General features: G+C 51.1%; 1 protein-coding gene across 7 annotated transcripts in view; it reads left to right on the forward strand.

The window, feature by feature from the left end:
• Positions 1-22,517, forward strand: part of B3GNTL1 (UDP-GlcNAc:betaGal beta-1,3-N-acetylglucosaminyltransferase like 1) — a 120,732-nt gene that overhangs the window by 45,541 nt on the left and 52,674 nt on the right. For 6 of the 7 annotated variants that reach the window (XR_010937578.1, XR_010937579.1, XR_010937580.1 and 3 more), the window contains one exon: positions 9,297-9,392. Coding sequence is in view for 3 of the 7 variants with exons in the window: in XM_067716315.1 (XP_067572416.1) it covers positions 9,297-9,392 (96 nt within the window). In the remaining 4 variants the exon portion in view is untranslated. Of the gene's footprint in view, positions 1-599; positions 652-9,296; positions 9,393-22,517 lie in introns of those variants that run through there. The other variant, XM_067716318.1, reaches the window with a different exon arrangement.

Raw genomic sequence — 22,517 nt, forward strand, 5'->3', positions numbered from 1 at the left:
TTGAACCCCAGAGCTGGTGTCTGACCACAGAGCCCACTGCTCAGATCTCTATGCTGAAATTTTAGTAAAAACATCTTTGAATTACTGTGGTGATCACTGGTTTTGAAAGTGGGAAGGAGAAAGTTCTGGAACTGTCTTAAGATACATGGTGTCTGATTGCCTGGGAACAGCCTCCGGGTTTGCTCTCTTCTGCTGCAGTGCCGTGTCCAGCCATGTCCACACACTAAAGCATCTCCAGTGCACATGAGCCCCTGGGATCTGATCCCAGGTGTTGGTGGGACCTGAGACTCTGCATTTCTCGTGGGCTCCTGGGCACTGTGTTTGGGGTCTGACTGCCTGGCCACTGGGCCTTCACGAAGGAAAGAGCCTGTTCATGGCACAGGGCTCAGGGCTCAGAGAGTGGACCCTATGAAACGTGTACTGAGTTAAGACAAAGGCTCAAATATACACTTCCTTCAGATACAATTTCTCAAGGAGTTTGAAGGACGTTTGTTCACCCAAGATGAATTCTTTCTCTTCCAATAGCCCCTTATTTTGGAGCTCTGAATTTAGGCCGCTGATTTTCTCCTTCTAGGAAATGTAGCCCCTCATGCTCTGTCTCCAGCTGCCCAGCCCCTGCACACCTGACGTGACTGGGGACTTGGCTGTCATGTAAACAAACCTACGCACTCTGCCTGAGGGCTGTTGTCGTCTTTTCATGGAATAGGTGATGTTTTACAACCTTAAGTTTGATGCTGAGGATTCTTATGCTCAGAATTGTAATTGCCCTTATATTGCTTAAATTTAACCGTTGTTAATGTTAACATGTCCTTGAAATACGCCTGTAAGAAGATAAAAATGGCCTTCGGCTACTTCTTGAGAGGCTTCTTGAGAGCAGCTCCACTGCTCCTCAGGCTGGAGCTTCCAGAGGCTAGATGTGAGGGAGGTTCAGAAGTGCCCAGCCGCCTCTTTATTGAGAAGTGGCCCTTCGCCGAGGTAGCATCATGGGGGCCAGTGCACGCCCTGGGTCTGATGGCGGGGGGCTGGTGTCACCTGACTCACCAGGACTGCTGGAATCCTTGGGCCGGTCCCCTAGGGACCAGAAGGTCAGGAGTGGTAGTAACTAGACCAGCCTTCGGGGAGGGGCCCACAGCCTCTTCTCTGGCCCAACAAGCCAGCACTGCCTACCCCAGCACCCACCCCCAGTGCCCCCAGGTCCACCCACAGCGTCTCACAGGTCTGCTCCTCCCAGCAGACTCCCCTGCTCACTCACCAGGGCCTGGGGGCTTGTGTGTGTCCTTGCCCTGAATGGGGCTGGGCTGCAGTATCAGTCCCTTTTGGCGTTGTGCCAGTGCACCACGCCAGCCTGCCTGTGAACCTGCTCTATCACTGGGTCCTGGGGACCAGCGCCGTGAGGCCCTGGGTGCAGCTGAAGGAGAGGTCAGAGCCATGGGTGAGTGACCCGTGGAGTGGTCTTCATGGCCGTGAGGCCACTCAAGCTCATGCCTTGGTGGTCTGACAGTACCCAGCTCCTGGTGGGCAGTGTGGCCACGTGGTGCCCTGGCCACGCCACCTTGAATGGCCCACAGCTCCATGTCACAGGGTCCTGGGGTCTGTGCTGTGACGGCCCCGCTGGGGCTGCAGGTCTCCACATCGTCGACTGCCACCAGCTTCCTCCAGGACTCTGCAGCCTCAGGGCCAGATGGCAGGCCCGTGGTTCTTCGGACCCCGCTCTTAACTATGGTCAAGGGTGAACAGGACCCCAAGTGGCCCAAGGAGACCGGCCAAGTCCTGTGCCTCTCTCTTCATGGTCCTTCACCTCAGAGGTAGTGTTGCGGTGCCCAGACCTCTGGACCCAAAAGTCGTGCTCATCAGGTGCCACAGGATGTCCTCAACACGGTGGCCAGCACGACGAAAATGTCCAGCCTGCAGACCACTGAGCAATGTGAAGACAGCAGAAAGGGTCCCAGTGCTGACTCGCCGATGCAGCATGTGCGCGGGACGTCTGCTTCTGCAGGGGTGTGTGGGGACCAGCACCCCCTTCCTTCAAGCCTCCAAGGTAGCCCAGTGTCTGCTTTTCCCCCAGGATGTGATATTGTGTTCGATTTACACTCGAGGCTGGGATGGCCTCCACCTGCCCCTTCTCTTACACTAGCCCCTAATCACACCCCAGGGAACCTGTGTGAGGTTCAGCTGGGTGCTAAGCCTGTGCTTTCTGGTTACACGTTCAGGAACCTGGAAGTGGTCACTGGTGGGACCTGTGTGCCCATGAGCCCAGTTTATTACCTGACTTGTGGACCCTTACTCCAGTGGGCGTGATGGGTCTGGTGTCACCTGGGCCCTGTGTCCAGCCGCCTCACATGATCAGTGTCCCCTCCTGGCCTTAGATCCTGCATCTTCGGTGCATCTCCCCTGCCGTCACAGGTCCATCCTCGTGGGTGGGGCCTCTCCTTCAGCTGGTGGGTCTGAGTCTGAGAACTGGCCCAGATCTGGAAATGGTCAGGGGTGATTTTCACAGTTTCCAAGCACTTAGAATATATTCTACATTGAAAAAAGAATTTTGTCTGAAGAATTTTGTAACAAGTGTATATATTATAGAGAGTGAGATACTTTCAGATACATTGTCCACCTCCGCCCCCTTTTTTGTGTGTGATTGGTTCACACGTGAAGTTACTTTTGGTGGTTCTCCATGTGTAAGTTCAAAGACCTCGAAATCTAGGGATATATAAGGAATTTGGAAAAAATGTAGACAGTGTCAGTTAATCTTAATTAAAACACATTGGCTTGTGCCTTTATAAAGTTCTAGGTTACAGCTTTTCTTGCTAACCTTGTATTAAGTGCACTTGATACTCTGCTCCCAGCGCTGGAGCACCTGTGCCCCCTCCGGCATCACAGGTTTGCAGCGAGACCAGGGGTTCGGAACAGTCCTGTTGCACCAGAACAAAATCAGCTTTAGAAGGGTTGTTGCTGTAGTGCCGGGTTTTTTAAAAGTCATGACCTACAAAAATCTTGATTTGCAGTTGCTGGTTTTGTTGATTATATCACATTGTTTGGAAAGAATGAAATGAATGCTAAGTATATGTTTGTCCTTGGTCATTACTTCTTTAAGGCCATTTACAAGAAAGCCATTTAATTATGAGGGTGGCAACTTCCATAAATTGTGCCGCTGCATATTCTCTGCAGAACTTCTGAGATGTTACGTGTCAGGCGTCACCAGTGTAGAATTTCTCCACCCACTTACTGAGCATTTTGGAGCAAGGATCCGCTCTGGGACAGGAGTTGGGTGGGGTCAGGGAAGCCGCTGTGTTTGGTCTGGGCCCCTCCCTGGGGGTTCACCTGTGCACGGGCAGAGGTGAGAAGCTCTGCATTCTCAGGAGTATGGAGGTGTTGAGGATGCGGGGAGCGCCTTGCGGAGGTACAGGGCACCCCAGAGCTTTTCCAGCACACGTGGGTGGGTCCTTCCCCGTGGCCTCAGGACAGGCCGATGGCAGGACTTCCTTATGTCCCTGATGTGAGTCTCCAGAGGGCTCGGGAGGGGTCCTCAGTGACCTGGCCTGGCTCGGAGTCGGCGACAGGCTCGTGCCCACCATGCCTGGTGGGAATGCAAAGCGGGAAGCAGGAGCTGTGGACCCGTTTCTGCCTTCAGGTGGCGCCAGGGCCATCACCTCATCTCCGCTCAGCGCAGCCTCTTCCTGCCCTGAGTGTAGCTGCTGCGGCCTCTGTCCACTGAGCGGCACTGAATTGGTCAGGCTGAGCGTGTGCCCTGGTAGTGGCACAGGCGCTGCAGAGAGGGCACGGCTGTTTGAGGGGCCGATGAGGGGCTCACGCTGGCACGAGGTTTGGAGGCGGGTGGGTCTGCTGTCAGCATCTAAAGCCCGGTGGACGCTGCGCCACTTCCAGCTCCGTCCTCACCGCACCTTGGAGCGAGCACCGTCTGTGTGCCCAGCGGAGGCTGGGAGAAGTGGGGCGCAGATGGGGGCCTTGCTCAGTCACTCAGGACGGAACCTGGTGCTGGGCCCTGTGGTCCAACTCTGCCTCATAACGCAAGAGATCGGCTGGGGAGGCCCCTGGCCCACGGTGCCCAGGGGTGGGTTTGCAGGTGGTGGTTCTGCGTCCACGGTTGACCCTGATAGAGCCTGGGGGGTGGGACGTGCTGCCGGCCAGGCATGGGTCTCTGGGAATGCTTGGTATTTGGAAGGTGGGCGTGAGGCAGGAGGAGGAGAGGGTGACCGGGGGCTGCGGGGAGGCTGCAAGGGCCCTGCTGAAGACCGACCCGGTCCAGAGTAACGTGCTGGAGCAGGATGCCTGGGAGATATGAGCCGATGAGGGCAGCTCATGTCCTACCGTCTGGAGGAGTCTCTCAGGTTAAAAACCACAGGGCTTCCCTGGTGGCGCAGTGGTTGAGAGTCCGCCTGCCCATGCAGGGGATGCAGGTTCGTGCCCCGGTCCGGGAGGATCCCACGTGCCGGGGAGCGGCTAGGCCCGTGAGCCATGGCCGCTGAGCCTGCGCGTCCAGAGCCTGTGCTCCGCAACGGGAGAGGCCACAACAGTGAGAGGCCTGTGTACCGCAAAAAAAAAAAAAAAAAAATCACAGCGACAGAACTTGTGTTCCTCCACATCTGCCCCACGTTGATGTGACCACCACACATGAAAAACACACATCTGTGCATTTAGGTTTTGTGGAGTGTGGCCTCCACACACCCCAGCCACATCTGACATGTACCGTTCCAGACGAGTAAGCACAGGTGAGCCTCTCAGGAACTAGCAGGTGTTTGAATGGCCCTATTTCCTCGTGGCAATTGTTGTCCAGGTAAGTAGAAGTTGATCGATAAGTAAAGTCATTTTTTCGAAAAGATTTTTGATGACAAGAAGCATTTGGGAGTATGAAATAAGGAAAATTGTTAATCTAACTTAAAATATTAAAACATTGCTTCCATTCCTAAATGTATCCACTTGAAGTATTTTAAGGATTGGGTCCATAAGACAAATAGGAGTTGTTAATGAAATCTAATTTCAATTTATATTTTAGTAGTCATTATGCATAAGTATAAATTAGGAACTAATTTCATAAATATAGCTAATTGCTAAAATTATAGCCTTACATTTCTCTTTTCCCCCCCCCCTTTTTTTTTTTCATCTTCAGACCATGGTTCTGAAAGCCCTGCTTAGAGGAACCCTCTAGCAACACCATGAGGATGGTGGGTCGGGAGGGTGGGCTGCCCTCCTCTCAGAATTTGTGTTGCCGGGTCCCAGGTTCATTTTATAACTTCCCTACTTGAGTTTGCTGTGTGGGTGTGCGGTAACGGTTCTCATTTCCATTAAGGACTGAGGTTAGTGAAGTTTAAAAAATTCAGTTTCTGAATAAGCTCTTGCAGATGGGTGCCGATCCCAGCCACGTCCAAGCCAAGCTACCCCAGAACGGCACACCTCCTAACACGGCCACACTCTTGTCCCTTCCCTGCCCCGCTGGTTTTCTCTGTTGTCTTTTCTATTTTATTGACTTCTGCTTTTTATTACTTTGTTCCTTCTGCATTGCATGTAATTGGTTTTCATCTCCCGGCTTGGGTTTTGCGTCAAGCCTCTTTCCTCCTGGTTTCCTCTTTCCTACCTTTTGGTTTTGTTTTGTTTTACGATTCCATTTTATCTGTACTATTGCTTTACCAGCTATCCCTCTTTGCGTCATTATTTTTCAGTGGTTGGCCTAGGGTCCGCCTCTTACCCCTCACACGCTACTTGAAATAAGTGGCGCCGTCTCACGGGGAGCGTAAGAAGGTTACAGAGTCACATCGTGCCACTCAGTTTATGCTGTAAACTCCACAGCGTTTGCTTTTAGTTTTACCAAAGTCAATTATCTTATAAAGAAGTTGCACATGGAAAGATGTCTTCTGCTTTTACACATCTGTTTACTGTCATTGCCACTTGCCATTCCTTGGTATAGATCAGGTTGTTTCCTTCTCCCCAGAGAGCTTCCTTCATCTTTTTTTGTAATTTAAGTCTTCTTGTGATGAATAATTTTGGCTTTCGTTTTTCTGAAAAAGTATTTCTTTTGCTTTAATTTTTGAAAATTATAGTACTTGGCTAATGAATTCTAGGTTGAAGTCATTCTTTCTTTAACGATGTCTCTCCCTTGTCTGGTTTCCATTGCTTCTGTGGAGAAGTCTGCTGTCATCCTTATATCCGGTTCTCTGTGTGTAATAGGTGTTTTTCTCTGACTCCTTTTAAGATCTTCTGTTTAATACTGGTTTTCAGCAATTTGATTATTATGTACAAGCATGAGTTGTTTTTTTTTTTAAAGGTTGGCTCTGCGGGGGCTTTGTTGAAGTTCTGGGATCTGTGGTTTTATAGCCCACATCAGATTTGGAAAAGTTTTGACCATTATTTCTTAAAGAATTTTTTCAGTCTCCCACTCTTTGGGTTCATTCAGCCTGTGTCTATTGAGCACCGACTGTGTACAAGGTACTGTGCTGGCCTGGTGTCCACACTGGTCTGGCGTGAGGGCAGGGCAGACAGCACGGGAGAGGAGCTCGGCATCCCACTGCAGGTGCCTCTTTTTATGGTTTGCCTTTGTCTGCCCTGTGGTCCAGGCCAGCATTCTTTTAAAAAATGTTAAGGCAAACAAAATATCCTCACTTTTGTTCTTTGTAGACCAGCACTCACAGTGTTTAAAGCCTCAAGGAACAGCCAGCCCCCAAAGCTCCAGCTTCATTTCGTGTTCACCTAATCCTCCTCCTCCACGTGAGACCCCACCCAGCGTGGTTCACCCTTCATCAGAGGCAGAGAATGGAAGAGGAGGTTTGGGGAGGGGGCTCAGGCACTCACCGTGGAAATAGCACAAGTCAGCTCATGTCCCAGAAAGACCACATCTGCCGCCCCTCACGGTCTGGCTGGAAGTGTGGCTTTCGGCGCAGGCTGGACTGGGCTGCACTCTGCTGGTCTGCCGCCCCCAGCATCTGTTCATGACGCAGCAGTCATGGGGCCGGGGCCTGGGTGTCTGTATAGAAGTTAAGCCTCTTCTTCATGTTTGGGAATACTTCTGAAACAAGATTTCTACCTCACAGCTTTGATCCACATTTTTGTTTTTTGACTCAAAATCTTTCCTGTTCAGCAATCAAATGCAAGACAGTGTCAACAAGGCCAGAAAACAGATGGAATAGACAGTTTAAAAAAAATACACTTTGGTCAGATCAGGTGTGGTACCTCGCAACTGGGCAAGGTGATCATTCAAGGGCTGTTCTAATTTACAGCTGAATTTTATATGTGTTTTTAGGAGAAATATATGAAAAGTTCACACATAGAATTCAGCAGTATGTAAAAAGATACAGACCTATGGCCAAGTGTGTTTTATCCCAATCAGGAAGTGGATGAAAGACATGAAAGACGCTTCCCTGGAAAGTCAGGCAGATGAGAAATTAGCCCCTGGAAGGAGATTCAACCTTTTGAGCCACCGGGGGTGCATATTACAACCACGACAAGGTACCACACACACACCTGTCGGAAAAGCCAGAATAAAACACATGGCAAGGACGCAGGGAGACTGGTCACACTCGCTGCCGTGGGGATGGAAGGGGTGCAGCTGCTCGGGAAAACAGCAATTTCTTTAAAAATTAAACATGAAACTACCATACGACCCACAGTCACGCTCCTGGGTGTTTATCCCAGAGAAACGAAGACTTAACATTCACACAAAAACCCCTGTGTGAAGTGCAGCAGACTAGTAGTAATAGCTTCAAACTGGAAACAGCCCAGGTGTCCTGTAGAGGGTTGAGCTGTGGAGTATTTTTCAGCCAAAAAAGGAACAAATCTCCAGGGAATCACCAGTGAAAAAAGCCAATCTTGAAAGGCAACACACAGTGTGATTGCATTTATGCGATGTTCTTGAAAAGACAGAACTACAGCACTGCAGTAGCAGGTTCACGGCTGTGAGCTGGGTGGGGGGGGAGGCGCAGCTATAAAGGCACCACGAGGGGTCCCTGTGGCCGTGGAAACGCCCAGGGTCCCTCAGCCCAGTGGAGGCCACATGTTGGCTTTTCAAGATGTTACCATTAGAGGAAACCGTGTAAAGGCTACATGGGATCTCTGTGTATTGTTTGTTAACACTACATGGGAATCTACCATTTCTCAAAAAAAAAAAAGCTTAATTTAAAAAAAACACAACAAAAAAGGACCTACTGTATAGCACAGGGAACTCTACTCAATATTCTGTAATAACCTGTATGGGAAAAGAATCTAAAAAAGAATGGATACATGTATATGTATAACTGAATCACTGAAAACAAAACAAACAAAAAAAACCACACAACAAAATTCAAGCAAAGCAAGCAAAAACCTTCTCAAAACTCTTCAGTAGCATAACTGCATTAATATAAATTAGTCATCATGTGTACGTGCTGTGTATATTAGAGCAAGATTTCAGAAACTCAAATATTGTGGGGTGACTTTTAATAGTTTCTCAGTAAGGTGACTTGGGCAGTGATGTAGGTTTGCCGACCACTCTGACCGTCCTCACCATGTTCCTCGGCGGTCAGGGAGGTGGAGAAGGCACAGCCAGGGGATTAGAGGTTAGTGTCGTTTCCCCGAGGCCAGCCAGCCTCTGAGAGCCTTACAGGACCCTCACCAAGGGGCAGGCTCTCTGCTGCCACGGGCACCCCGGCTGCCCTCCCCCAGCCAGAAAGGAGGAGAAAGGCCCCCTCCTGCTGCTGCGAGGGGTCCCTCCCTCAGAAACCAGCCCGTTCCCTGCCTCTGAGCCCTGGGGCTGCTGGTGTCTGAGCATCAGGACCCCTGGTATCTGCGGCAGGAACCAGCCTCTCTCCAAACCTGCCTCACCGACCAAAGGGCCGGACCTTTTTACCTCTGAGCAGTCTTAGAGATGTGTAAACGCGCTGCAAGCAGATACCCCAGCAGAACGTGCAGGGGGGCTTCCCTGGGTGCTGGGGCACTGTCAGACAGCAGGACAGGCCTGCTGGGAGTCAGCGTGCAGAGCTGGGTATGCGGAGAGGGGATCGTGTCCATGGCCAGGAGGAGGCAGGGCCGGGTTCCAGGACCAAGGGCGGAAGGAGGTGGTGATGCAGGGTACGGAAGAGGACTTAGAGGGCAGCTAGCGCAGATTCTTCCTGGGATGGGGTGTGCCCGTCTGGTGGCGTCGTGGGGCGGGGGGCTGCTGTGGCAGCCTAGACAGAGGGAGGCGGCCAGGGAAGTGAGCTGTTAGGGCTGTGACTCTTGTTTATTTAGAGGCTGGAAGGAGAAAGTTATTGGGAAACAGGGCTGTTCCAGCGGCTGCAGCGGATTTATTTTAAGTCCTATCTGTTATTGTTTCACAGATCATCGGTTGCCAAGTGAGGAGGGAGCCCCCCAACTCCACCGAGCGATACACGCGGTGGATCAACCATCTGGCGCCCGACCAGCTGCTCACCCAGGTACGCCTGCCGCCTGCAGTTGGCCCCGGCATCCCCGAGAGGGGCTTTTCATGCCCTTAGCACCTGTGTCTGCCTGCCTCCTGGGCGCAAGGCACAGTCCAGGTAGGCGCTCCCTAGAGAAGGGGGACAGCGTTTCAGAGGAGCCCGGCCTGGGGCGGAGCCAGAGCCAGAGGGCAGGTGTGCGGGGCACCCCCAGGCCAGCCGCGTAGGCTGAGGCGGACGGATCCAGAGGGCAGGAGGCCAGGGCTCGGGCAGCGCTGAGCTGCTGCAGGGGTGAGGTGTCCAGGAAAGGCCTGAGTGTCTGGCGGGGCGGGGCCGTCCCCGAGCAGGGCAGCTGGAGGGGGGCCGGGTCTGGGGGAATGAGCTGAGATGCACTGTGTGGGTGGAGCTGGTCAGCAGACGTCAGGAGCCCTCGGAGCTAGAAGAGGGCGTGGGCTGAAATCAGACTAGAAGCCACCAGGAGCGGGGCCACGGCCTGGAGAAGGAGGCCAGGAAGAGGTTCTCGGTCTCAGCTGTGGGGTCCCGAAATCCACGGGACTTCGGGTGGGTCCACGACCGTGTGTTGATGCGGTGTTGAGTGAGGACAAGAACCAAAGATCCTCTCTTCATCCACCTTTGAAAACCAGCCACTGCCTCAGCGTGCCAGCAGCCGCTTAATGCTCTGTAGCAAATCACCCCCAAACAGACTTAAAACAGCCCCGGCTCTTGGGGGTGGGCCCAGGCCTGCTGCATTTGCCTCTTGGCCCAGCCCTGGTGCCCCGCCAACGGCAGATGCTCCAGACTCTTCCTCCTGCTGGACGAGCTGCTCCCAGGACTCACCCCTCCCTCCACCCACCCAAGACCGGAGAAATGTGCTCCTCAGGATGGGGACCCCAGTCAGAGGGGGAGGAGTGGGGAGCAGCCCCCCAAAGCCCACCAGGAAGTAGCTCTAGAAGGCCTGGAAATATTCTCCCCCCAGTGAGGTGCTGGGGTCTGTCCCACGTTGCGATTTCCTGTGATCCTGCCATATAATGAAGTGCTTTTTTCTAAACTCTGAATTTTGAAAACTGAAATCTTGGTATAAGGGAATGATTTATAGTGATAATCAGCTTCTGAAATTAGAGCTGCTTGTGATTATGGCATCAGGTGTTCTGTTCACTGAACTCAAAGTGACTCAGAAGAAACCCTGAGAGTTTCCTTTTGTGGGGCTGTTTCGCATGCTTCTTTGGATAATCCGAGATTATTTACCCTTTCCTCTTCAGTGTTGGGTTTGCCAGTTGCTTCTGTTATCAAAATGACTTCACCAGCTTTTAAGTTCTATGCCGTTCAGGCTGGTCCACACACAGAAAAAGCACTTTTGCATTTGGATTTACTTTTCCCATTTTGAGATGAATATTCCAGTAATGGCCTAATAGCTACAGGTGGTGCACTAATAACAGGTAATAATAATAGGGGCACTAGTAACGAGTGAGGGCAGTGAGGGCACTGGGGAGGCTCAGTCACTGCTGCTCCCCCAGCCGTGAGGAAAGGAGAAGGGCCGGTGTATGTGGCCCACGTGGCCTCCTCGGAGCTGGCAGGGTCTCTGCTGTTGGTGCGGGAGCTCACGAGTTGATGCTGACAGTCATGCGGGATGGTTGCAGCTCTGTCCCGTCTGCACCAAGCGGCCCTGGATCACCGACAGCCACTGAGCGTCGGGTTGCTGCAGAGCTGTCGGGAGGGTGTCCTTCCGCGCGGCGGGGCACACGAGCTGGTGGAGCTGTGAGTCCACAACAGCTTCAGGCCTCTGAGCAGAAGGGAGTCTTCTCTCCAGGTTGTGAAGGTACCTGAAGGAGAAGCGTTCGACCTTAGCATCCCGAGTTGGGAAGAGGGCCAAGGGCTCTGGGTACACAAGCTCTGGGTACCCCTTGCATCTCAGTTGGCATTTGGATATGAGTGTGCAAACCATCATTGGCGAATGGAGAATAAGCACTGGGTCTGTGACTCCTGTCGCCATTCCTCTCCTGGTCCTTCCCTCTGTGGAGCAGGTCCAAGCCGCGGGTCACGGCTCTGGGATGTACCACCTGTTTACAGATGCCCTCCCAGGACGTGCACTGATGGTTTCAGAACAAAGAATCACAGCCGCCTCAGTGAAGAGCTAGTAAGAGCTTTCATATCCTAACTGGGAAATTAAAATGTCCCACTGAGTGTGAATCCCCAGGCCTGCGGTCAGCCCTGGGTCCCCCTCAGATGCACAGCTCTGCACCTGCAAGGGGGCTCTGGAAACGCTCACCTCAGTCCCAAGTATTAGAGGGTCTGTGAGTAAGTGTAGAGGTGGCTGCGTGAGAGAAACTGCTGAGCTGGCTTCTGCCATGTGCTGGATTTTCTGGGAGAACGTGAGTCACACAGAAACTGTGTGACTGAACACTGAGGGTATAATTTACATGCAGCACATTCTCAGCCAGAAATACAGGTTCTGAGCCGAGGGCAGACTTAACTGTTTACTGTTAAGCATCATAGAAATAATTAAGGTAGGGTCTTCCTAAACAGTATTTTTCTTTAGCAAGTCAGGGGAAATTAAAGTATAAAGTTTCTCAAAATAAAGTGAAAGAAGATATCTCTTATTTAAGCCATTTCTCAACTGTTACAGTCACAGAAATCACCAGCACTCTGTGGGGTCTTTGTTCATAGTCTAAATTGAGTCACATTTGTGAGGTGGAGAGCAGCGTAATTTGGTTTGATATTTGTGTGTCTACTTGAATGTCTGATTAGATACCCACCATGCACAAAGTTGAATCAGAGTACTATAAAATTAACACTCTGCTAATTCCAAATAAACCAAGAGGTGGAAAGTTGTCTGGACAAATGGCCTGGAGCCTGTGCCAGCCTGAAAATGCACCTGTTTTAGGCAGTGCCCACTTTACACCTTCAGCGAGGGGCTGTTCCCAAGGGACCTGAATCTCTTGGATGGGGATGGGGGGCAAGGGGAGGCAAGGCCAGACCCCATCCCCACCTCAGAGGCTGCCCCTGGGGGATCCCGGCAGCTCCAAGGAGGGGTTGGGGGCCCTGGCAGCCTGCATGGGTAGCTGGGTCCTTACCGAGGCCAATGAGCCCAGCCCTGGCTCCCTGGAGTATGTGCTCAGGTTCACAGCGGAAGGAAGACAGCAGGAGTGGGTGAGGCGCCCCCTTCAGCCCAGCCCCACCTGGTCCTTGTCCTCCACGCCTGCTCCCAGCTGCCCTTGCACCTCTCTCCAGGATCCGTGCTTCCCTGGTGTCTTAGCCTGCTCAGGCTGCCATAACAAATGCAATAGACAGCTATTTCTCGCAGTCTGGGGGCTGGAAGTTCTAGATCAAGGTGCCAGCAGGTGGTTCCTCCTGAGGCCTCTCTCTTGGGCGAGTAGACGGTCGTCTCCACCCCGAGTCGTCACAGGGCCTTTCCTCTATGGCTCACTCCCGGTGACTCGTGGATCATGGCTCCACCCATGACCTCATTTAACCTTAAAGCCTCTTTAAAGGCTTCATCTCCAAATGCAGTCGCCTGGGGGGTTAGGGCTGCAGTGGGCTTTGGGGGACACAATTCGGCCCATAGCGTTTGGACACCCTCTTTGGCTCCTCCACAGCCCCTGGTGGTCCCCCCTGGTCTGTGTCCCCTGCCCCTGGGCCCACAGGACACAGTGGTATGTGGACAGGGCTGCAGCGAAGAGAACAGCCCCCCTTCCTGTACAGCCTCTCCTTCGTGGCCCCGTGCGTTCCACAGGGAGGGTGTCACCCAGCTTTCATCTGCCTGCAGCGTCTGAACAGCTTGGCATGAACGTAAATGGGAAAAATGTACAACCCACCTGCCAGCACTAATGCACAAACTCTCACTTTATCCAGTATCCAAGGACTCTAGACTAGCAAAATTTCTAGATAATTAAAGTTTACCTCTGTAAATACAGACTCTTTACCTAAACCAGCACTCCCCAAACTTGTTTGATCATAAAATAGCTCAAAAACTTGAAAACAATGCAGATCCCTCATCTACTCCCATAGAGTTTCTGGAGATCCCTCATCTACTCCCATAGAGTGGCTCTGGAAATGTGCATTTTTAACACGTGCCTGAATATTTTTGATGAAACTCTTTGAGAATGTTATTCCTGCCTCTAATCTGGAGGCCAGGCTCCTGGTACCTGCACAGAGAAACTGCTTCCCCACCGGATCGTAGAGTCATTTTACAAAGCCTAACCAATTAAAAATTGTGTATTTTGAAATAACTCCAGACTCACATAGAAGTTGCAAAAATAGTAGAGTTCCTGTGTGCCCTTCACCCAGCCCCCCATTCGTAACATACCCACAGTATGATGTTCAAACCAGAAGATGCACACTGGTACAACCCTGCTCGGAGTTCACACATTCTTGTTGGGGAGGGGTGGGGGGTTTATGGAATTTCATCACGCGTCTGCATCAGCACAGCCCCTGCCACAATCAGGATATTGGGACTATCCTGCACCCCAAAGAAACTGCTTGCTAGTCACACTTTGTCCTGCCCCTGCCCCTGGCAACAACTTCTCTGTCCCCTTCGCTGGAGTTTTGTCATTTGAGGCAGTTATGTCAGTGGAACCACGCCTTTTTCATTCCGCATTGTGCCCTCGAGATGACAGTTTGTTCCTCCTGTTGCCGAGAGAGTCCAGTTGCAGGGACGCGCCCGTCATTGTGGGGCTGTGACAAGTAGGGCCGCTGAGACCCTGATGGACAGGCTTCACTTCCTGGGATGAGCACCGGGTTTGGGACTGTGCATCTGTGTTCAAGTTGAAGTCCACGCCAGGCTCCCGGAGTGGCCGCGCCATTTCCCCTCTCGGCACTTGGTGGTGTCAGATTTTTCATGCCAGTCGTTCCGTGGTGTCTCATCACTGCTCTGCCTTGCATTTTCCTAACGGCAGTTTCTTATGTGCTTATGCACCATCCACTAAGCGTCTGTTCTGATTTTTTGCCCATTTTCTTATTGGATTGTTTGTTTTCTTGCTATCGAGTTTGAGTTTCCTTTTGGACAGAAGTCCCTTGTTAGGTGTGTTTGCAAGTCTTTTCTCCTTATCTGTGGCTTTTCTTTCATCTACTTAACAAGAGTCTTTCACAGAACCAAAGTTTTTAATTTTGGTGAAGTCCAACTCATCTATTTTTTAAATAGATTGTGCTTTGAGTATCAATGTCTAAGGATGCTTTATGTAACTATAGGTCACAAAGATTTTCTCCTAAAGTTTTATAGTTTTATGTTTTACATTTAGAGCTATGATTCATTTTAAGTTGATTTTTGCATAAGGAGCGAGGTTTGGATCAAGGCTCTTTTTCTTTCTTTCTTCCTTTCTTTTGCTTACAAATGTCCAAGTGTTTTCACACCATTTTTGGTGAGAATACTACCTTCCTTTATTGGCCTTTGTCAAAAATCAGTCAGCCGTGCTCGTGTGGGTGTGTTTCTGGGCCATTCTGTTGCATTGATCTGTGTGTCACTCCGTGGCTACACTCTCCCGGTCACTGTAGCTGTGGAGGAAGTTTGAAATCAGTTAATGTGGTTCCTCCAACTTCATTCTTCTTTTTCAAAGTTATTTTTGCTATTCTAGTTCCTTTGCCTTTTCAAATACTGAGCAGTTCTTCAGTTCTGATCAGGCACTGACCGGGTGTCCTAAAAAACTCAGTTCTGACTCCACGTGCCTGGAGACAGCGTCAGATCCCACAGATTAAGGGCTCAGTCCTACAAGACTGCCTCACTTCAGCCCAATCACAAGTCCAGGTCGTCACCTGTGCTTCCACCTGACTGGCTATAAATCAGGGTTCCCACGACCCCCTCCTCTGTCAATTAATTTGCTTGAGCCATTCACAGAACTCAGAGGAACATTCACGTATGTTTACAGTTTACTGTCGTGGATATGATGAAGAATACAGGTGAACAGGTGCGTAGAGTGGGGTCCAGAAGCATCCTGAGAACAAGAGCTTCTGTCCCCAAAGAACATGAAGATCCACCCACATTTCATGGATGCTGGCCTCTGGGCGGGGACCTTGCCTGTGTAACCCCCGTCACCCCTACCTGACCACCATGACTTTCTGGGACGGTGGTCCTCCTTCATTCTGTTGTCCAACCTGAGGCAGGTTCTGCTCGGGTCTAGCTCTAACCTGGATTCACACTGAGAAGGGGCCCCTGAGAAACTGGTGCCCAGCTCTTGCTGATTTGACACAGCACAGTCCAGCATAGTGAGATTTCTTTTTACGTGGAGGAGAGTAAATTAGCTAAGAATAATTCGGAAAAATTTGCTAGAACCAAAGATGTGGGCTGCCAGATGAAAAGGGCCCTTGGGTATCTTGCCCAGGGTACGAGAGAAGACCCTGCCCAGGATTTAAAGCCCTTGGGCAGTTCAGAGAGGAGAACAGCAGGAACAAATGTGGTCTTGGATTTCTCAGCAATTGCAGTGGAACCCGTAAGACACTGGGACACAAGTTTCAAAATTCTCACAGAAATGGTTTTGAATGTTGAATTCTATGCCTAACAAAATTGTCAATCGTGTGAAAATATAACAAGGACTTTTTCATATAGGGATTCAAAATATTTGTCTCTTACAAAAGCTTTCTCAGAAATTTACTGGAAGACATTCCATCAAATTAAGAAGCAAATTGAAGAGGAGGAAGATATGAGATCTAGGAAGCAGGTCTCCAACCTGGGAGGAAGGCCAGAAGCAGCCCAGGAAGGAGTGGGGAGATAGAATAAGTGCTTTACACACAAGGAGCACAGGCCTCCTCTTTCTTCAATTATAGAAACACTCAATTAGGGAGCAAGGAAAACAACGGAGAGGCCTTTGTGTACAATGGGATGTGACAGGGGCGACCGCACTCAACCAGCTCCTAGCGCTTGAATGAAGCCGCAACAGCAAAGGAGCAGAAAGGCACCAAGAAGAGCAGAGAAATTGAAGCTCACATCAGTTGAGACAGAGGAAGTTCTGGGCAGATAACCTCTCAAAATGAGAAGACAGAGAAGTGCAGCAGCGGGAAATACCAGACGCTCATGTTTTTATTCTAATCCAGTACCTGCGACATCCCGACAGCCCTGACTTCCCGACTGCGTGCTTCGTCCCCTTGTCCCCGTCTCCCGAGGCCACTGGGCTCGCCCTGGGTACCGAGAGGGTCATGTCCGGCCCGGCTGAAGGACACTCGTGTGTGTGTTTGATGTTCTAGTTGTCCACGGAGGGGACCAAGCCACACTTTACTCTGGTCACCCCTCCCCTAACAAGAGCAGCCCCTGACCATCTCCTCTGTACTTGCCATTCCACATACATATTCTTTAAAAAATAGAAAAAGGATAACTTTTTTAAAAGTTGAAACATTTCAGGCCTCCAAAAATGCAGAGAATACGCCTCCCCCTTGGCTGCAGTGCGTGCCCTTGGGTGACCCCTCGCGGCTCGGTCTCGTGTGCAGCCCGGCCCCTCGTCCCTTCGGTACACCGTCCCTACGGTGTACCCAAGATCCCCACTTCAGGTTCTGCTGCTCGAGCCCGTGAAGGTCCCCACTGTGCGTGCTGGGTCCGGAGGCTGCGCCATGTTCCTCACTCACGTGAGACCCCAGGGCCCTCAGGGCAGCTGCAGCCTCTCCACTGCTGACTGTTCGCTGTCGGCAGCACGTTCCTCAGCTTATACCCTGAGGCAGTCACCCCCGCAGCCAGCAGCTCCACTCTGGGACATCAGTCTCTGTCAGCCGCACCACCTCCCTGCTTCCTGACCCGCCGCGGCCTCCCCAAAGCGGGCTGACAGAAGTGCCGACCTTGGCGATCTGCGTGGGGAGCCGCACGATCCTTCTCTGTTGACGAGGACCCAGGAGAAGCAGGAGAGTTTGATGGGATGCTCTTGAGTGGCTGAGAGCCAGGGCAGGGACGCAGGTGTCCCCCACCCACCCCTGGGGGGGGCAACAGGACAGAGGCTCACCCTGTGGGGTCGGAGCCACAGGGGGTCAGGGGCCAGCTGGCCCAGGAGGCTCTCATGAGGTCCAGGGCTCAGGCCACACTGCAGGCCAACAGCGGCCCTGGTGAAAAAGCGCTGGTGTCCTGCTCCCCGGGTCCCTGCTGCAGTGGGCGCCCCCCTCCCAGCCCCCCTCAGGTTGCTGCCCCAGAGGCCCTGGCCTCTGTCTCCCCTCCAGCCAGCGCTCAGTTTCATTGTTGGTAAAATGCAAGGGTTCAGGAGCTACAACCAGACTCCAGGGCCAACCATCTGTGTGACACACGCATTTGAAGATATTTAGCAAAACTAAGTGAAGGTAACTTCGGCCGATTGAGAAGGCAGAGCATGAGGTGGAATCACAGGTTCTTTCCTGCCCGTGGGACCGGGCCTCCCACGTGCCCCTGACCCCACTCTTGTGTCTACTCAGCCGTAGCTGCTTTGAAAGACCTTTCCTGTCATCCAAGTGGAGTCTCTACAGCCAGGCGGTTAGAACCCACCTGGGTCTACCAGACAATTACATTTCGCATATTCATTCAGCTCCGTGTGTCTTTCCCTTAAAAATTTGTCCTTCACAGCTCAATGGTTTTTACCTAATTCTAATCAGTTAATATGCATAAAATTTTAAAAGTACTTTTTTTTTTTTTTTTTTTTTTTGCGGTACGCAGGCCTCTCACTGTTGCGGCCTCTCCCGTTGCGGAGCACAGACTCCGGACACGCAGGCCCAGTGGCCATGGCTCACGGGTCCAGCCGCTCCGCGGCATGTGGGATCCTCCCAGACCGGGGCACAAACCCGTGTCCCCTGCATCGGCAGGCGGACTCTCAACCACTGCGCCACCAGGGAAGCCCCAAAAGTACATATTTTTAAGTGGATTAACCTGTACTGTTTTTCTTCACTTTCTCATTTAAAAGGAGTATCTGCGTTATAGAGCCATGGTACACTAGCAACTTTTAGTTGAAAAAGTGGTTACTTACCAACTTTCTCCAAAAATTACTATTGAGTAAATAAACTTTGTATTGATGTCTGTGTCTTTATTAAATCCAGAAGCCATAGGTTTTGGATTTCATTTCAAAGTTTCTTTTTGTTGCTGTGTGGGTGTTAAAATGTCAGAATCCTGGAAATTTTGTTATCTGTCTAAAGATAGTCTTGCAACAAATTAGAATTTAGAAATGAGGATAATAAACCACAGGAATCTGGAAATGAGTCATATAAACTTTGCTCTTTTTCTCTAAGAAGAATTCATATCACTTCCTGGTAAGATATAGCTAATGAGGTCTATAAATTTCATTAAATGCTTCATTTTCTTTCTTTAACTCAAGGGCTTCTCCTTTCTAAATAAAAAACGGAGCCCATTTTAAGTCCCTTATCCTTACTTTTGTGTTTTTAAAGCACCAGAAGCATTGAAAAGTATCCATCCGAATCCATATGTTTTCATGCGCCTTTCTTGAGAACCAAGGTGGACTCTGTTCAGGACAGAGTATGGCCAGTAGCTTATGGAATGTTTCAGTTTGTGCTGTTTACTCCCCAAGGCACACTGGAAGATTTTTAACTTGTATGAGCTACATAGAATTTATTTTTGCAAAGTGCACTTTCTGTTGGTGGCAAAATAAGGGGAGAGCCCAAAAGCAAACTCCCAGGTCCCAGAGCGGCAGCATGGCCCCTGAGCCTTGCCTGGGAGCCCCTTCTTTTCAACAAAGTTTCAAGAAACTAGATTATCTGATTATTCACTTGGTGACATATCAGAACCAGAAGAGGGAGTGACACCTCAACAGTGAGAGGAGACAAAAAGCGATGAAAAGGAATCATCAGCAACTGCAAGCTTGGTGATCCTGCAGAGGTCTCCTCAGCCCACCTGCACTCTCACCTGTGTGCACTCCTCCCCTCACCTGTGTGTGTTCCTTATCTGTCCTAATGAACTAACGGGCCATTCTGTTTCTCTTCAGCTGAAACCTACCCCCCCCAACCCGAACCCATGACCTGTGTTCACAGTAGGACACCAGTGGTGGCCTCGTGACCTGAAGCATTGTGTCACCTTGCCCACCAACCAGGGTCCTTCTGCCCCTTCAGAACTTGCCTTTTCTCACCCAAACATGAGCCAGAGGAGCTCACCTCGGTCCTCTGGGAACCAGGGCCACAGCCGCTGCCTCACCACAGACAGGTGGCCTTCGTGCATCTCGGGGGGCTGTTTGGCTCCACTGTGAAGAGGTTTGATCCTCTGTCTGGTTGGCTGTAAATCTGCAGTGTCTGGGAACAGATGTCTAACTCATAATTGGATATCAGAGTAGAGATGCTGTTCGGCCCTGATGTCCAGCTGCTGCCCTCACTTCAGGTGCCACAGGAGTTCGGGGACATCAGGTGTCTGCATTCTGCGTGAACGTCATCACAGACGGTCCGAGAAAAATCACTGGGATGTGTCCTGATGTTGCAGGTAGGACCTGTCATCCCAAATAGGTCCTGTGCTGCAGAGGGTACTGGCCTGGTCTGTTCACATAACCGCTTCTGACCATTTTAGAAAAGCTTTTCTTTTACATACTCACCCCTCCTCAAGTAAAAAGAGCTCTTTCCTGAAGACATGCTTTATGGTCCAGAGGGAGGGATGCAATTCCCGTAGAAATACAAAGTACTAGTGAGGTGAAGACAGTATTTGTAAAACATATCACTGAAAACCAACTAAATGACTTCCCATATGCTGGAAACAAAGGCCACTTGCTGGGACTCCCGGACAGAGGGTGGTGGGAGGGCCGGGCCCCTCCTTGTGGGTGAGGAGGGCAGAGAGGGTCCAGCCAGCTGGGCTGGGCTGGTCCCAGGACCAGACGGGGTTGGGGGAGCTGGGACATCAGAGGGGCGGAGCCAGCTGCGGCCCTTCCTTGGAGGGACAGAGGGATGGGGTGGGAGGTGGGACCTGCACCCTGTGCCTTCAACCTGCCACAGGCAGCTCAGGACGCAGCTCCGCATCCTGCCAGTTGCGCAGCCTCGCCGGGTGTTTCTGGGGGAAAGGAACTCCCAGAACAGTTTGCTGGCAAGGTGCGTTTGTGTTCCCAGGTGCTGTGTGGTAAGCTGCAAGGTTTGACGCTGCTGTCCGTGGGCCAGTTCTTCCCACCCCTGTGGCCGCGGGCAGCTTCCCTCCTTGCGGCCTGAGCGCCCTCTGCTGGGGCCTGCACACCCTCACTGTGCTGTCATCTGAGTAAGACTAAATGACCTGTAACTTACCTAAACATATGATAATATAGAAAAAAGCAATGAAAGCATTTTACACCTCTTGGATCTATTTATTTAGGTTCCAGGAATTCTGAGTTCTGGGGGACTGTTTCCGCAACTCTCTGTACTGCATTTAATCACAGACCCTACAGTTGGAAGAGAGGTGAAGGGGAGATACTAGCCTATTCCAGGTTTAAGTAATCAAAGAAGCAATTCTTGTTTAAAGTCAATGCTCCACTGCTTACCACTTAAACCAGGGGTTGGCAGACTGGCTGGAGGGCCAAATCTCTTCTGCTGCCTGTTTTTGTAAATAAAGTTTTATTGACACACAGCCATGCCCATTTGTTAACATCGTGTTGTCTGGGACTGCTTTTGCATTGCAGTAGCAGAGCTGAGTACCTGTGACACAGACCCTAAAATGTTAGCATCTGGACCTTTACAGAAAAAGTTTGCCGACTCCAAGTGAGGCAGTGGTGCGGCTAATTCGCCAGCACCAGACTGTAATGTCCTTAGTAGGTGTGTTCTCTGGGCCAGGAAGTGGTCTGCGGTCACTATGGGATCATTCTGTCTTTCCCAGAAAGCTGTCAGGGAGATTGAGGGCTGGCGGCGAAGGGCATTGCTGGGCCTATAGACGTTTGCTCTTCCCATTTGCTTATTTTCACCACCTTGGCATTTATCTCTTACATTCATCTTGAACGTCTTAGACATGTGCCATTTTTGCGTGGCGCTCTCTCTCGCTCTTTCACAAGAAAGAAGACGCAGCAGATTAGATCAGGGTTTAGTTCTGTTTCTTCTCACTCTCAGAGCCTCTCACCCAGATCATGGCCGGGGTCAGCAGCTCGGGTGGGCCAGGGTGTGCGTGTCCAACAGGTCCTCGGGGCCTCACCTTGAGGACCACAGGGAGGGAGGGTCAGACACAGTCCCAGCCCCACACAGGGTCTCTCCTGGAGGCCTGGGGTCTGGTCACTGGCATTTGGAATCACTGAACACCTATGCAGTAATCTGTGACTTGCATGCAAGTTGTATGGCAGAGGTAGATGGAAATATTTCCTAAGAAAACCATTTTCTTTGAAATTTAAAAAGTATATAAGCTCCTCCCACCCCTCAACTTGCCACACACACACCGTTTAAAGAAACACAAGAGTTTCCTCAGCAGACGTGTTTCTCTTTCTTCACGTGCTTTAGCTTAAATTGTTCATGTGGCCGGCCCAGCCCCTGTGAGGAGAGCAGGAAGCAGATAATGCCATCCGGACTCTGGTTCTGATGCTACAGTAACTGTAGCTGATACAATTGAACTTCATTCATGGAAAGGACAGTCCTGGGGAAAAGAAAGATCACAGCTCATGTCTGAGTCATTTAACTGATTAAAGGGGATAACCTGGAGCAAGCCAGCCCCCACCGGGGCGTACAAAGGTGCTGGAGGGAGCCAAGCCCACCGTGGTACCTGCTAGAATGTGCCGGCGAAACTCCCGGTCCCATGAATCTGTGATTCATTCTTATCCTGGCCTCCTCGTTAAGAAGGAAGCTGTCTTAGGTGTCAGCTGTGTGTTGAGTGGCCATTTCCCATGTGCAATTTACTGGAGGTAAAGTATGAGTATAGGGATTTCCCTGGTGGCGCAGTGGTTAAGAATCCTCCCGCCAATGCAGGGGACACGGGTTCGATCCCTGGTCCAGGAAGATCCCACATGCTGTGGAGTAACTAAGCCCATGTGCCACAACTACTGAGCCCACGTGCTGCAACTACTGAGCCCACGTGCTGCAACCACTGAAGCCCGCGCACCTAGAGCCTGTGCTCCGCAACAAGAGAAGCCACTGCAATGAGAAGCCTGCACACTGCAACAAAGAGTAGCCCCCGCTCGCTGCAACTAGAGAAAGCCTTCGCACAGCAAGACCCAACGCAGCCAAAAAAAAAAAATTTATTTAAAAACAAAAGAATGAACGTAAACTGCTCGTTGGAGTCAGATGTAGTCTGGTCTGGAGAATCACGCAGGCAGGGACCCTTGAAGCAAACGGGGACATTCT

Source organism: Pseudorca crassidens, chromosome 19 (assembly GCF_039906515.1).
Source record: "Pseudorca crassidens isolate mPseCra1 chromosome 19, mPseCra1.hap1, whole genome shotgun sequence".
NCBI classification, from domain to species: domain Eukaryota; kingdom Metazoa; phylum Chordata; class Mammalia; order Artiodactyla; family Delphinidae; genus Pseudorca; species Pseudorca crassidens.